Genomic DNA, 12,536 nt, shown 5'->3' on the forward strand with positions numbered 1-12,536 from the left:
GTGATCTTCAACAAAATGCCTAACAAAGCTGCACTGGGAAAACCAAGGGCATATCATACTGGTGCTTCAAGACAGAGTATATTGGAGCTGGGTTTTATTAGCACTGTATATTCATTTTTCAAATTACCTAGATGCTGTCCAGACACACAGGAAGATAATTCCTGTTTGAAAGAACAGGGTTTACCATACTAATACTAGATGATGAGAGGAAGGAGAAAACGTGGAGAGAAAATATAAAGAAAGATAACGTGCAAAACTTAAGTGAGCCAAACTGATTAGAGAGCTGTATGTGCACACCAGCTTCTTTGAGATATACATAAGGCCAGGACACTTAATTTCTGTGCTATTTGACCACGATTTACCAAGCTGCCTAGCAGATTTGGATACTCGCTTCCGACTAGTTTTAAAGAATAATGAGAATCTCAGTCTTCCAAGGCTGCTATGAAAAAATTAAGTCTTCGTTTGGAATTAGGTACATCACGTATTTCAAGAGGAAATTATTGCTAGCAAAAGCTCAAGAGGGGACAAATCCTAGAGAGTCTCCACTCTAGGACAGACAGAGCAGCCAGCAATGGCACAAGCTCTCCCCACAAAGCCTGTATCTCAACGGTCTCACAGTCTTCAACTGGAAGCATCACTTCCAACATGGGAGGGGATGTAGCTTTTTATGGCTCATCTAGTTCTCAGCATCTCAGCCTTCCCCCAAACCACAATTGCACTTAGAAAGCCTCCAATAGGGGTTTAACCCAAAAATCTGTAGCTAGATAATACAAGATCCCGAAGACCTTTTCTTTCCAACTCAAACAACATGTAGCTAAAACATTTTTACAGTGAACAAAACCAATGTTTGTAGTTTAAAGCTTTTGTATTCATTTTGAACAATTTGATTTTCATCAAAACTATAACAAGATTAACTGTTTTCAGCAATTTCATACATATATATATTAATATATATGTCATATATATATGTAGAGATATATATAAAATTGATCCTTTTTTGACTTTTTCAGGGCGGTGGGAAGGAGTATCAACCGGCACTTGTTTTTTCTCAACTAACGTGTGCATACACAGACATGTGCTTATCTGTGCGGAGTGCAAAGACAAGGAGAGGAATAAATGGACTGGAATAAGGGGGAAATAGGGCAGTCGACCCCGTTGGCATCCTTGAAAAATCCCAAACCCAGACGCTACATTAGCGGGGATCCTGCAAAAACTTGTCTTGACAGAAGGAACCTTTCATCCCGGAGGTGAAACTGCAGGGGCCCGGAGAAGCACCCCCAGGTGATGCACCTGTGTGTGATTGTCACCATTTTGGAGCACGAGGTAAGAGACCTTTTTGCACTGCATTTTACCAACTGACCTGTATGTTTCTGCAACTTGTCTTTACTGGCTGCCAGCTACCTTCATGGATGCCCTCTCCACAGGACCACGGAAACTCAACATGCTTGTATTGAGAGTCGCAAACACAAGCTCTGTATTTAAGGAAAAGTGTTGCTTGATACCACACAGCAACATGCATGTTTGACGCTCTCACTAAAGAAATAAATCCTGGCTGTAACAAGAGTACCAGACTGGTGACAAATGTAATGGCAGCTTTTGAGAAATGGATGCTTGTCCCTTTATGAAACTGGGCTACCAGTGCATTTCACAGAGATCACTTAACAGGTGGCCTTCCAAAAAAATGTGGGTCCTGACACACTTCGAAAGCAATGGCATCATGCCCGTTAAAGCTAATGGTACAAAGTCAAGAGACTGGGGTACCCATAGACTTCAGATGTGGAAACCTCAGCAAAACCTACCACTCCCTTCAGTGGATTTTTGTGGGATGCCCAGTTCTTTACCCGTTAGGATGTAAAGTAGAAACTAAAATGATGTAACAGTCTTTTCAGAATTTAATTGCATAGTATGTTAAACCCCTCTGTGTTCTACCAGAAAGAGGAGACTCATCCAGACCCATCAACCCTCTGAACACGGTTAATCTGCCTGCGAATGTCTGAACGTTTCTCCATGCTATTCCACTGGCTGTTGATGCGTGGACTCCACGTGGCAGGGGACCCCGAGATCACCCTCTCACCAGCATCCACAGTTCATCACTCTCTGGAGAAGGCAGGAGCCCTGCTCTGCGCTCTCTCCCTCTCCCTCTGGAAGGAAGGACGATATGACAGAAGCATGCCATTGCTTCCAGCAGAAGAAACCGCTGTCCCTGTTATCTGCAGAGGAACTGGTCTCACCTCATCTGAGAAAAAGCAGGAGAGGATAATGCTTGAGGATTACTTCACCTCACCTTTTCCAGTCAAAAGTTCCTAGTACCTGAAAACACACAGAGAGTTGCATTTAATCAGAGTCAGCTTTAAGATTAAGCCGTCAGAGTAACTGCCCCGTTACACTGCGCTGGAAGCAGGACAAGTCATTCAGCGAGTGCTGCGCAGGAAAGACATGCCCATGATTTAACTTTTGCTTGGGTTTCCCACAACTAAATGGTCTATGCTGCAGTCAGGGATGTTAACATTTCATTAGCAACCACTCCCATTATTCGGGAGGCAGTAAACTTCAGAATTTTACTAACTTTTTCCCCAAATCTTATTTTTTTTGAACATATTTAACAAAGAATAAATTTCAGGCTGCAGCATCTTGATTTTGCTGGCACTCATTCTCACCTTTAACTTTACACATGTAAGTATAATGTTCATTAGCTATTACATCGGTATAAAGGAGGCAATTATCTGCATGTTACAGGTGGGGAAATGAAGGAGCAGAAGACAGTGTCTTGTTTAAAGTCAACCAACAGGAAATCAATTCAGCTTCACCAATAACACTGGACCAGATCATTAATTTGTCCAAGCCCATACAGCTTCATTACACCAGTTAATCTCTCCACAACCCCAACTAATGTTTTTGTATGTTATCTTGGCACTGCAATTTGCATTGCAATACTGGTCTTTGAGCTCCTGGCATTCAACCAAAGCAGCCAGCCATAAGACACATTCCCAGGCAATTCTTTTTTGGTCAGAGTTAATATTTGTTCAGTGTTTACCCATTCAGCCTAAAAGATCTCAAAGGACTTTGCCCACTACTGTGATCAGATACAGCTAGCACTGCTTCCCAGACGGGACAAACCCCATCCTTACAAAAATTACCACCATCTTCAAGCTCCCCACAGGACCCAGAGGAGCAACTCCTCGGGTCTTAAGAGCTCACAAATGAAAGAAAACTCTCCTTACATCTTCCATGAGGCTAAAGAGCTGACTCTGCCCTAACAGATCCTTTTGATCCAGAGAATGTAAGTACACATCACTAGAAAAGACCTTCTCCCTTGTGCTTGATTTAACTCAGAGGCCCTGTTTCTGACATAGGGCACCTTGCTCTCCCCCTTCACGCCTGCTTTCTTACCAGTGACCGGTTACAACAAGAGCAACGACGCTGTGGGTCTTCTGAGGCCCGGATAGTATCTGTAAAGTGCTTTGCACTCCTTGCCCACAGAAACACAAGACAGGTAAGCTCTGCACATCCTCCCGTGGCAGCGCCTGCCTGCATTGCTGTACCTGGTTTGGTTGGACATGCAGAAGAGTCTATTCCTTGAAGAAGTGGGATGCGGTGCAGTTGGACTTCTTGCATTGCCGGGTGCTGGTGTTATGCGAAGAGGAGGAGGGACATCTAGAGGCCATGCGGAGTCTGTAACTGTACAAAGAGGCAGAAGAAACTCATACACATGCATTAGGGTACCAGGGGAAAAAAAAACAGAGACACGCTTTAGGGCCTTATAGGGACTTTAGTGAGTGATGAGAAAGCAAGCCGACAGGCCACCCACACTGCAAGTACTGAGAGCCGCTTCAGAAGGCAAGAGGGGGTTTTTGCCTTGTTCTGAACCTACCCTGTTAGTTTATTTAAGTAGGAAACAGACAACGTCAACTGGAACTTGCATCCAGCCTCCCACCCGATGTCCCAGTTAGAGACCCTCCAACTGGGACAGACAGACAAATCCACACTTATGTAAAGAACAACTAAGAGAGCCACGGTCTGTTTTCTCAGGACAGTCCATATCAGGTTTTAAAACACATATTTATGGCAAAGGAATTTTACTTTATTTAAGCATAATACCACATCTGGTCATTCTTCCCAAGGTCAAAGACTGCAGTACACTTTTGCCACTATAGCACTGGCAGACTTGGCAAGGACGCACACAGGTCACTACAGTGAGCACTGCTATAGTGCCTTTATTGCAGATGATACGTTATTTCACTTCATATTTTAGACCAACTCCAAGAATCCCAAAGGGAAAGTGAAAAGTGGAGATTTTAACTGACAGTATTACATCTCTGCCGATTGCAATTTCAAGAACACCTGAAAACATGAGTCAAAGCACGGGAAGTAGAAAGGCTTACGCTCTATTCTAAACATACAATCTCAGTTCAAACGTATACCCACGCTAAACTTCCTTACGCTAAAAGAAAAAAAAATTCCCCTATTTGTTTTTAAATTCAGCATCTTTTGCTAGCTTGCACATACTTGCACCTCCTGGGCGCACGCAGCTGCACGTCTGCTCCCCCTCGCACCTGCGCACCCCCAGACTTGCAGTAATTACATACCTACCTTGTACACGCAACTTCTTCAAAAGCCTAACCAAAACCAACTACTTATGTTCTTCCAAGGGAACACCTCTTGAAATACCATTTGATTACATAACAACATGTCTAAGAAAAGTTAAAAGTGAGGTTTTTCTCCAGGTTATTTTTAGAGTTCAATATACACCCTTTAAAGGCAATTTCAGTTACTGTTTGTCCTTACATACAGATTTTGTAGGGCAGTGTAACTGCAAGTTAGACATAAAGAAATGCAAAATTTTCCATTACAACACAAAAACAAAACCACAGAAATTTTGAAAAGTAAGCAATTCAATTATTTCCAAATTAAAATTTGTGGTTAAAATAGTCTGCCAAAGTTTTGTTATTGTTGTATGTAAATCATACTCTCCAGCCTTTGTGAATTTAATACTGAAGCATTCATTTAGTGTGTAAGAATCAGAAAGCAGTAATGAGGAAGTCAACAAAAGCCAGATTTTGTTGTCCCATATAAGGGCTGTTACCAGGGGAAACAGCAGAATATCCAAAATAAGTTCAGTTTGTTTGGCTTCAGTTCTTTACTATAACTAGAAGAGAGACATTTTAGTTTCTTTTTATTTAGAGTGTTTCCATTTAAGTAATGCTTAATGTCAAGAAATTAATTATGACTTGTAAAAGTTCCTCTGTAATCAATAACATCTGTGTGTTATTGCACGCAATGAGCCAATGCCTAGATCCTGTGGGAAACTTTAAAAAAAAAACAAAACCCTCAAATCCAAAGAGACGAAGTATCTGAGAAAATCTGACCTGCATTTTCAAATGACACCCCTCATCCCCCCCCAAACCAGTATGCTAAAGGGATCTTTCACCCCCTAATTTCACAGAATCGTATAGGTTGGAAAAGCCCTTTAAGATCATCGAGTCCAACCGTTAACCTAACACTACCAAGCCCACCACTACACCATGTCCCTAAGCACCTCATCCAAACGGCTTTTAAATAACTTCCAGGGATGGCGACTCCACCACTTCCCTGGGCAGCCTGGTCCAATGCTGGACAACCCTTCCGGTGAAGTAAAATGTCCTAATATCCAGTCTAAACCTCCCCTGGCGCAACTTGAGGCCATTTCCTCTCGTCCTATCACTTGTGACCTGGGAGAAGAGACCGACCCCACCTCTCTACAGCCTCCTTTCATCTAGCTTTAAAGCTAATAGACCACTGGCTTATTATTCGGAAGGTGAGGATTAGAGGAACGAGATAAAAAGGGATTGTTTTTCCAGATAGCAATTGAAATTGAGTTCTTAATGGAGTTCTTACTGTTCCTTTCCCTTCTGCTCTCAATTAGCCGCGCATTGAGACCACACGGCAAAGCACCGACGGCTCCCCGTGCAGCTCGGCAGAGCAGCGATGTTTGCTCTGCGAAAGCAGTTAGGAAATCAGTGCCCTCCTCTGTACCGATATGAAACTGAAGGGGATCGATAACTCTATTTTTAAAGAAATGGAGGGATGCCTGGATGTTTTAGGAGTAACTCGCCGGTTTGCAAGGCAAGCTAATCTCCGAGGGGGAGGGGAGCTGACATACCCCCATCGCACGTAGGAACAGCTATGGAGATTGCTATTTTTAGCACTGTCACTTTGCACCTGCTTTCACCATCATGGGGTAACTGGAGACAGGCAAAAGAAAAGGAATTCTTAGACACCCTGTGCCGATGCAGCTGAGCAATAAGGACTTTGTTGGGAAGGGGCGAGGGGGCTGTACCCCAGCCCCATCACACCACAGCGCACAGTCCACCTCCTGGACCAAACAGCAGAGGACAGATGGCACGCCCCGTGCTACATCCAGCCCTGTCAAGAGCATTGTTTAGGAACAGTCCTAGCCAGAAAAAGAAAAGAAAAAAAGGGAAAAAAGGAATAGCATCAGAAAATATACTATGCTTGCAAGAAAAAGGGCACAGAAACCAAATGTTAGGCAGCAGGAAGGACTTGTCTACACTAAGTTTTCTCTGTCAACTAGGACTTTTAAATCAGGATAAACAGTTTTGGTAAATGTACTAGCTATACCATAAATTAAAGCTAAACCAAAAGTTAAATGACAAATTTTTTTTTTCACATGTAGACAGGGCCTAAATCCCTCTCTCTCAACTGAAAGCACACCCTAACTACAGAGAGAGACAGATCACTGAATTTGGCGAGAGTCGCTACAATAAAAATCCACTAAATCCCAGGTCTTACAGTCTTCCATCCTTGGATCTGAAAGTGTTTTGTGGTATGAGTCAGTACCATAATCCCCATTTTTCAGATGCAGAACTGAGTCAGAAGGAAAGCGATTTGCCAAGGTCACCCAGAAAATCTGCAGTCTTAAAGCAGAGGCAGGAACAAAGGCAAAGGTTCCCCTATCGCACTGCATTACTATTCCCCAAGTTAAATTGTCTCCTGAATACTTCAGAAGTTTCACCTTATTTGTCTAAATCAAATTCCTACTTCCATGTAGCTTCCCGGCCACTGAGCCTTGAAATGAGCAGCACACGCAAGCTAGGCAGCTAGTAAAAATGCCAGATCCTGGTGCACACCCTTCCCTCAGACATTCTCAAAATACATTTGGTATTTTCAATGCAAATTACCTTGTCTTCTACCACACTTGTGCAATTAATGTTCTTCCAAGTTGCCAGTTTAGTTCACTAGAAATGTCCCAGAAAAATAAGCCACATTACTTGTGGGAACGAAGGCCTGCAGTGATCCGATACGGTTGCTGGTCACACCAGTGAAGTTCAGTGAACAAAGTCATCACAGTATGTGATAAAACATTCAGGTAATTTAGGTTCACATTTTAACCTCAATTAAAGTGTTTTTCTTGCAGGGCATATAGTTCTACACTCCTAATCTAAAAAACCCACGCATGTGGTCCAAAATTTCACACACACACACACACACTCCAACAACAGACATGTCAGGGACATATTCTATCAAGTGTTTATTCCTCTTAAATAAAACAATGTCTAAGCTGACACAGACTGACTTCTGAAATAATTCACTGCCTGGGAAAAAAAAGATAAAGAGGTGTGGATGATTAAGCCTAAATTCCTGGCTTTGCAGAATGAGGCAAGGTAATTTTACAGGCCAGAAGGCAAGCGAGGGGGGGTTCGGGGCATGGATAAATGAGATTTCTGGGATTTCTGCTCTCAGTGAGCACTAAAACATCGTGTTGCTAACCTAACTGGCATGTACTCTCTTGCACTAGCATACTGCTTAATGGGAAAGGAAATACACAAAACAAGGACTTGGGAAAACATCAACCAGCAATTACATGAACTTTTTTTTTTTTAAGTGAAACAAAATATTTAGCAGGACAATAAGGTTTGTGGATAGGATTTTGTTGAGAAGGATGTCTCTGTTTTCTGTGGAAGAGACCTGCTTCTGTGTACAAAAAAATGGGAGAGCAGCAGAAAGCAAAAAGGATCTTAACGTGCTGTACTGCAGCTATTTTGAGACTTACGTGCGTTTATTTATGAAAGCGGTGAAAAAGCTGGAACACGTCAGGATTTTATCTTGCAATCACGTGATGCTAAAGGACACAACATGAATATTATGATTTTATGGTCAGGTCTTTCATGAATCTAAACTGGAAAAACCTGTTATTGAGATCCTTTGCATTCTCAACTTTCAAGAAGATACACAGCAGCTCTCTAACCACAGTGGTTCAAAGAACTCAATACCTTTAAAGTAGCATTGCTCCTCCCCAATAACTCACAAATTGTTTTGTTTCACGCACGTGCTCTAGAGTTCAAGTTTCTTCATTGTTGACTTAGTTCCACTCCCAGTGAAATCCTGCTTCAGACCACTATTAACTTCAGTGACAAACACCAAACCAACATCGAGACTGTTGAAAAAAAATCTCACACTATGCCTACAACTCACTTAGGGGACTACCTACAATTAATGTATCAATAACATTTTACTTAAACACAACCAGATTTTCAAAAGCAACTAGTGATCTGAAGTAGCCACTTTAAAGGCCTTCAGCACTGAGGATGGCTACTGAGCTCTTTCGGAAAATCAGTCTCCTTGATGGTACTCCAAATTGAGCTCAAAGAAATTATTAGTCACTTTAAGAAATCTTGGTCTAGGTCTATAAATTTAGATGAACACTATCATGTCAGCAATTTACCTCCCTGCCCTTTTAAAGAAGCACAGAGCATTGTGCGAGCCAAAAGGTGAAGAATGTTGGATTAAAAATAGCAGTACTCAAACACACCTTCTACACTGTCAAGTAATCTAATCTGATAATTTGATAAAAAGTTTGTTATCTACTGAATCACATTCATGACAGAGGAAAAGCATGAGAAAACTTTATCAGACATAGGGAAGACTGTAGTTGATTTTCATTTAGCTCTATGCAGAAATGGTTACTCCAAATGAGTTCAAATGATTACTGAAGGCTAGCAGAACTAGTATGACCCCTCAGTCCTGCACATCTCATTACATAAAAAAGAAGCCACAGAACAAAATGTGCTTTTGATTTAAAAAGACAGATGAGTGAAAGCATTTGCCATGAAGAACGGGGAATATAACTTCAGTCAAACTTCAATGACAGCAGAGCTCGAGCGTGCAACTCTTCAGTGCAGCTCACTGATGGAAGAATTCATTATTTCTCATCTTCCTACCTCCTTCCACACTGCAATGTTTAGCAGAAATCACAGTACCTAAATGAAATGCTACATCAATTCTACCATCAAGTCACAGCTGGAACACGACAAACTGCTCCACGCACACGCTCTGCACAAGAGTGAGTTTGCTCAGTCTGCCTGAGCACTTCCAAAGCAAACTCCCCCCAAGAGCGGCACTGGAGCAGCGTCAGCGCTCGCGGTTCAACACCGAACTGCAGCAAGGATAACAGACTGAGCTCTCGTCTCCACTTGCTGCCGGGCCTTCAAACACCCTTAGCAGGTAGCACATCCTCTGCATTCTCGACAAAATCACTTCCCTGAAAAAAAGGCCTCACGTTTACTTTACCGTAAGCATTTAACTTTGCTGAGTAGCATTGCCTAAACTGCAGAAGGAATTGAGGCAGGCTCTGCTGAAACAGGCCCAGATAGGAGATGATTATTCTGTTTTGACTGACACAGGGCATTATGAGTAGCACAAGTCTCAATTTTGCTGTTCATTTGAAAGGCAGCACACCTCCAGCATGTAATACCACCCTGCACCATACGGACTGAATGCTGAGCCTGTTATTTCTGAAAAATGGAACGTCACCTGCTGAATAATCAAAGCTGTTTCTCACAACCCTTCGGCAGTTTCTGGGAGTACCGACATCCAAAACATGACTCAGAGACCCTGTTTGGCTTGTGAAACATAAAAGTCTTACAAAAAATAAGGAGACACAAAGTACATGTTGCTGATTACTATACTATGTTCCACAAACCACTCGAGCTTTGAATAAATTAGAAGAATGAAGCAGCTACCTATCTCAAGAAAAAGCCTCCCTCCAACTTGATGCCTGCTCAAGCTTCCCTTTGAGTTTCAGTGTTTTACTGCCTTGTATCTGGAAAAAAAAAAAAAGAAGCAGTATTTCAATGCTCTTTTTCAAATGCAGGCTTTCAAAAGTACACTCTACCAAAAGCATTTTTAAAGACTTACTAAGAGAAGTAAATGTGCAGGATCAGCAAAACGAGCACGAAAAGCGATGAAGTATGCATGGGCAGCAGTAGTCAGAGGTGACTCAATAGCAATGAGGCTTCCTCTTCACTAAGGAAGAGGTTTAAAAGTAGTTAGAGGCTGAAGAGACTGCGGTCCAGAGACACAACAGGACTCCAATACCTCCTGTTCCTTTCGGAGTTCTGCCCGTGATCTCGTATTAGACACTGGATGCTTTACACCAACAGCTTCCTTTCCCACTCCTGGTCTAATAATCTATTTGCATTTTAAACATTTGGGTGGGGACCCTTGCCTGAGTGTAAGTGATGAGCACGAAGTAGCACCAACTTCAGCTACGGTCTGAGTGTTACCTTGGCATTAATTTCACTCAAAACACACCTACAAGACATTACTTGAATTGCAAAGTCAAGATCCCAAAGCAAGTTTAGGAAATGACATCAAGTCATTCATACATACGGAATAAAGACCCATCTTTAATAACATTAACATTTTTCATTGGCTCATTTGGTGGGTAAAATGGACCACTACCTGTACACTTAATATATCACGCCTTTCTTAGAGTGTTTTACTTGCATCTTGCTCTGAAATATTTTCCTCACCTTCCCACTCTTCCAAAAAATATGAGAAGGTCCTACACATACCCTCTTCCACTAGAGAGCTGCTACTCACTTTTAGAGCAGTTCCACCCTATGGATTAAGTGACCTGGTTTCTACCAAAAAAATACAGTATGCAACTATACAATTAAAATGCATCACATGGCATATATAAGCAGGAAACTATGGACTTTTCCTGCAATTTGAATATAAGTTTTGAAATCTCTTGAGCATTTGAATTTGTATTTTATGCCCAAGTGTTTCCTAAGACATCTCTTTTGAGTAGTCTTTAGCTCTCAGCTCACTAGATACTGGATAACTGTCCGTCCACAACGTTTAGATGAAGCAATCCACTTCAAAAAGTAATTTGGATTATTGTGGCTGTGTAGGTGAAGCTTTACAGAGTTCCCATTAAACTTCTGTGAGGTTTGTGCATCCAACTGTTGAGCACTTTTCAAAACTCCAGCTACAGCTTAAAAACACCAAACACTATATGGTATTAATTTTACAAGTATTAATATTTTATTTTTAAATATTCTGTAAGGGTGACTCAAAAATCAGCTTTGCTCTATGTTGGTATCACAGTATCTTCAGTTACTAGTATGAAATTTCATGCTAGTCCCAAGAGTTTCTTTCTAATTCTTTACCAGTTTAATTAAATAGAAGATGTGGAGGTTTACCTCTTTTTCATAATTCACTTACCACAAAAGCTCAGATCCAAACCAGCACGCACTTGTTGTTCAGAATCTATCCTTTAGCTCATTTTCATCACGAACAGAAGTAGAATATCATGTGACTCATGTAGATCACGCATGCCGTAAATAAAAGCTAGAATTAGTACATCAGGTCTTCTAAGTTCTCCTTTTAAGGTCATTCACAAGCTATTTGTCTGCCACAGGTTATCACTTGCAACTCAGCTTCTTAGCTGAACTTGACTCCAGTAAAAAGCTGGAACTGGCCCCATAATTTTGGAAACAAAGTCACAAACCTCAGTAACTGAAGGGAGTACTATTCATTTCGGCATTTGAAATTTAAAGTTTACACATCAAATTGCCAGGATCTAGTTTTCTATGACATGTCCCTAAAGAAAATCATCAGGAACTAAACTAGAACTTTAAATAAAAGGCTTACAATACAAAAAGCCAACAAAGCCTAGTACCAGAAATACACTAGCCTAAATCAACTGCAGGAAGCATACACAAAGGGTCAGGAGCTTGCAGAGCAAGGCAGGAAACACTGTACGCAGGGGGCCTGGCTGCATCACCTGGGCTGCTTGTAACGCCTAGGATTGAACACATTTAAGACGTCCTCTGATACAAGCTGGTTTTAACTCCTTCTAGCAAACCGGATAATGGAAAAAAAAAAAACCAACACAAAAAAGGTAAGCACAAAGTGTTAGATCTCCCATCTCCATACACACTTCAGCATTACTGTTTTTATTAAACTGACAGTGCACTCGATCTTGACCAGCATGTCAGTTAGTCTCTGTACACAGGACAAGTTTAATTGTTTTCATTGTCTGTCTGGATGCATTTCAAGAACTATCAGCACTTTATGGGCATCGTTATGGCTTTATTGTTGCATTCAGATCATAAAGAGGCAGTTATAAAAGCCACAGAAATTCAATTATGCAGATGAGATGCAACAGTAATAGTAACTACAGAAGGTGTACATTTCCTATCTGTGATGAGTCGCCTATTTAGGAATGAAACTTCTTCCTTGATGATTAG

At 41.5% G+C, this 12,536-nt stretch overlaps 1 protein-coding gene across 4 annotated transcripts in view; it reads right to left on the minus strand.

Annotated features, from left to right (window-relative positions):
• Nucleotides 1–973: 973 nt before the first annotated feature.
• PRDM2 (PR/SET domain 2) overlaps nucleotides 974–12,536 on the minus strand; it is a 74,458-nt gene continuing 62,895 nt past the window's right edge. For all 4 annotated transcript variants that reach the window (XM_072883791.1, XM_072883793.1, XM_072883794.1 and 1 more), the window contains 2 exons: nucleotides 3,543–3,678; nucleotides 974–2,310 (listed from right to left, as the gene is read on the minus strand). In XM_072883791.1, coding sequence (XP_072739892.1) covers nucleotides 3,570–3,678 — 109 coding nt within the window. In that variant the 3' untranslated portion in view covers nucleotides 974–2,310; nucleotides 3,543–3,569. The remainder of the gene's footprint in view (nucleotides 2,311–3,542; nucleotides 3,679–12,536) is intronic.

This window comes from Ciconia boyciana, chromosome 19 (assembly GCF_034638445.1).
Source record: "Ciconia boyciana chromosome 19, ASM3463844v1, whole genome shotgun sequence".
Taxonomy (NCBI): Eukaryota; Metazoa; Chordata; class Aves; order Ciconiiformes; family Ciconiidae; genus Ciconia; species Ciconia boyciana.